General features: G+C 40.8%; 1 protein-coding gene across 1 annotated transcript in view; it reads right to left on the bottom strand.

Annotated features, from left to right (window-relative positions):
- The window catches only part of litafd (LITAF domain containing), a 6,262-nt gene that overhangs the window by 1,523 nt on the left and 579 nt on the right, over nucleotides 1-4,160 (bottom strand). The window contains exons 2-4 of the mRNA XM_031861895.1: nucleotides 1,102-1,151; nucleotides 890-988; nucleotides 525-711 (exon numbers count right to left, since the gene is read on the bottom strand). Coding sequence (XP_031717755.1) covers nucleotides 525-711; nucleotides 890-988; nucleotides 1,102-1,147 — 332 coding nt within the window. The 5' untranslated portion in view covers nucleotides 1,148-1,151. The remainder of the gene's footprint in view (nucleotides 1-524; nucleotides 712-889; nucleotides 989-1,101; nucleotides 1,152-4,160) is intronic.

Below are 4,160 nucleotides of genomic sequence, written 5' to 3'. Positions count from 1 at the left end.
ACACACACACACACACACACACACACACACACACACACACACACACAGTTAGTGTATGCAAACATTTGCTTTGTTTTATGCATGTATAGTGTTGATCATTTGTTGTTCCGGTTTTTTAAGGACTGTACACATTATTTGGACGCTCGCTTTGAAAAAATAAAAAAGGGCTCTCGGTATTACGTTCATTCATTATTGACTGTAAAGATCCACATCTGTTTCATTTTGTTGTGGAAAATAAAGTCCTGGTGCGGAGACGGGGTGGTTGTCCTTGTATGAATGTTTGCATTAAATCTCCCAAGGAATGATTGAAATGTTTACTTACAAGAGATTTATAATTGCATGTTTGAAAGGGATCTGCTGTCCTTAAATGTATACCCTCCCCTTAAAATTAACGATAAATATTTTTCACCCTCTTCTGACCCTTATAATAAAAATAATGTTCACAGCTCTGATGTTGTGTAAGGCGGTCTGCAGTGTGTTCATATGTTAACGTGACCGATAAGCGGCCTGAAGCGCACGCTCACCCGCAGCAGATGAAGAGTAAGCACATCAGCCAGGCGTAGGTCCCTGCTTTGTAGGTGACGTTGGTCATGACCTGCTGCTGGCAGGAGGTGCAGGTCGTCATGCCGGGGTTATTCCCCAGCCTGCCGTCATAGCTCACAAACCTCCTTTTGCCATCTCCATTCTCGAGTCCTCCTCCGCTGGTGTACACTGAGGGAGGGAGAGACAAGAGGAAGGAGGGTCAGACAGAGGAGGGAGTGAGAGAGGAGGAGGAGAAAACGAGGAGGAAAGGAAACAGGAACTTTAATTCACTGTGTGCTTGAGTACATTGCAGGTAAAAACTTTTGACGTGCGTTTCCAGGAAGTGTATCGTCAGGTGTGAGGTTACCTGGCGAGACATTAGCGGGGGTCTCATTTTGGCCTGAGTTGGGGTTGAAGGGAGTGTGGGTGTGATAAACCACCACACCAGCCGGATCCTGGCCTGGAGCTGGACAAGTAGAGAGAGGAACAATCAGAGACGGACACAAGAGTTAATGGGCCAGTCTGATGATGATGATGATGATGATGAATAGATAGATAGATAGATAGATAGATGTTTACCTGGTATGAGGTAGGGAGGAGGTTCTTTCTTTCCATCTGCACTCATTGTGCTGCAAAGAGAGAAAGAGCATAGATATAAAAATACTGTTACAAACACTAAGATCTTTATCAGTACTGTAATATTACTTATATGAATATTATCTCGTCACGGGACAAATGTGATGCTGCCTTCTGCTGCCGGATGGACCCAAAGTCAGAAAATATGTCAATAATATCTCTGACATATTTATGTCGACTCAGAGTTCATGCTCATCTGGATAACAATATACGTCACGATATGACATGTTTTCTGGTAATTCAATAAAGAAATTCTCTATATGAAATAACCACATAGTAAAGCATGTTGTTTACTCCTGTGTGAGCTGAATACTTGACAAATGAAAAGTATTTTCTAATTCTAATAAGAACTGTAGTACTACTGAACATAACAAGTTTCAAGTGAAATCGTAGAGAAAAAGTATAAAAGAGTGCCAGCTATACAGGTATCATCAGATTGAGCCAGTTGTTTGTCTTTAACTACACTCTGATATTCCCATAAACTGACTTCAATTCAATTTTCTGAGAAATGTAAGTTAGTGTAATTGTTATTATCAATTAAGAGGACTTAATTGTGTGTCACGTTAACATGAAAATATAATTTCATCCCGATATGATTCCAATGAAAGACGATAAATCATCATATTGAATTATCGCCCAGCCCGAGAGTCATGGCTGACAAGCGTGGTTGCTTTTTGTTGCCTCTTGGTCAGTTTATTTGTAATATTTAGATGATGATGTATCATCTGACCGTAATATTGTAATACTGTCTGTAATATATAGTATATTCGTATGAGCATTGTGTGTCAAAAGAAACAGTGGAGAGAAAACCGACTGACACCATTTAATATGGTTTATATTCATGCTGCATTGTTTCCTGTGAATCCTTGTGTATGCGGAGTGGCGGACTCCGCCACTAACAATAAAAAAGCACAATATAGAGCCACATAAGGTCAGTGGCTATTGCTGAAAAACTGCAAAACACAGATACTTTAAAAACAGGGTTTCATTTGATTCAAATCTGAAGTATTACAACTTTAAGACTTGATGCTTTAAATATTGTTATCATTCTAACTAGAGCTTGAAAGTTACTTAATTTTGTGATTTTGAAGAGAAAGTAATTTGGTTAATTCATTATTTAATGATGTATACGTATTCAACAGATCAATAACTTCACACTGTAAACGGGCTGTTCCTCTGTTGGTCACAATCAAACTGCTGCTCTGCTGGTTTTTAGGGCCGCAGAAAAACAAAAAGTCATGTGACCAGATTAATATAATGATGACACAGGAAAAACCTGCTAAAAGATAGACACGACTCTTCCTCTCTACATTTCTCTCTTCGTCTTTTGTCCTTTTCTCGTAGCGTCTCTACACTCTATAAAAACAAACATAAAAACACACGCTAGCGTGACTTAGCATTTATTTTAACACGGAAACACACAGCACACACATCAACATCTGTATGCCGCTCAGTTTCTCTCTCTCTGACACACACAAACACACCAACTGACCTTTATCTCGCACCAACATCAAAGACTTTATTTAAGAAGTGGGTGTAGTCACCGTCACTGAACTACGGATTTAAAGCCTCGACTTTGGTATTTTGGCCATCTTGTTTTTTTGCAACCAGAAATGACACGAAAGGGTTGAGCTAAGTACAACACAGAAGAAGACATTTTTAAGGCGACCAAACATGTTACAACTAACTTTCATGAACTGAAAACACACTGTGAAAGGGTTCAAGTTCTAAGATTGGACAACGTCGTGGCAGCAACCTGTCAATCACAAAGTAGCCCCGCCCTAAAGCACAACCTGCTTTATGGTCTGTTTGACTCTAAATGGACCATACTTTACAAAATGAACATCATGCTGTATTGAAGAAGACTTAAAACTAGAGATTGAGACCATAAACTCATGTTTACAATGTTTACTGAGGTAATAAATCAAGAGAGAAGTAGAGTCATTTTCTCATAGACTTCTATACAACCAGAGGAGTCGCCCCCTGCTGGCCTTTAGAGAGAATGCAGTTTTAAGGCACTGCTACCTTAGCTTCACTTTTCAGACCTGGATGTTGCCGACTGACCCACGCGCACGCACACGCACACGCACACGACCGGGCTGCATGCTTCTCTGTATGTCACAGACTGAGGGTGTGTCACTGCTGCTGTGCACAAATCTATCTGAAATCTGTTGATTGAGCTCATGTGGGGGAAAAACAACAACAACCTGACATTGTGTTGACAGCTTTCTTTTAAAAAGTGATGACTGAATACACACGAAAATTAGGGACATCCCTCAAAGAAGTCAATTTGAATGAATCTCCACAACTTTTTCCTCCCAGCCCGATTCTCTAGATCTGTTTTGATGAAGGAGCTTTGGTAAAAGCGGTTTGTCATGGTGGAAGAACTGGTCTCGAATAACTGGCTGAGTTGCTCTTTGACTCTTTGGCTGCGTTCCATTGTTCTACAAGCAACATTAATTGGAACGTTTGGGTGTGTTGGTTTCATGATGGACAAGGAAATAGTTGGTTTCCAGCAGCCTCAGAGACTCCTGTGTTTTTATGATGGTTTAACATGTTTTCTATCTGAATGAGTGAGAAGATAATTATGCAAAGAGAAGCCCTGCAGAGTGACTGCAGCAGTCATGATGCATTCAAGATCCTTTGAGAAAAAGAGACTTTAAAAAAGTATGATAGTAAAATAGTGTAAAGTCAGTCACAACAGTGCTTCCATCACCATGAAACAAAGAGCTGAATGTAATAAGTAGGACCGCTGTGCTGGCGTTTCTGTCCTCAGAGGCAACAGAAGGCTGCTGATGGAGGCGGATACGACTGGGTGCGGCTTCTGAAAAATCCATCTGCCACATTGCAGAGATACTTTAAAGTCACAAAGGGGGAATGTTACAGCATGTCAATCAAACAATACATCGTCTGTGAGAGAGGACGCGGCCACGTGACGTCAGCGGGGGCTTTCTATGAAGGCAGGTGTCTGAATTGGGTGCGACCGATCGAGAAAAGTGTGA

The sequence above is a fragment of the Anarrhichthys ocellatus genome, unplaced genomic scaffold, assembly GCF_004355925.1.
Source record: "Anarrhichthys ocellatus isolate YVR2014 unplaced genomic scaffold, GSC_Weel_1.0 scaffold26, whole genome shotgun sequence".
NCBI classification, from domain to species: Eukaryota; Metazoa; Chordata; class Actinopteri; order Perciformes; family Anarhichadidae; genus Anarrhichthys; species Anarrhichthys ocellatus.
The sequence above is the reverse complement of the archived record's forward strand: the minus strand, read 5'-3'. Positions and strand labels throughout refer to the sequence as shown.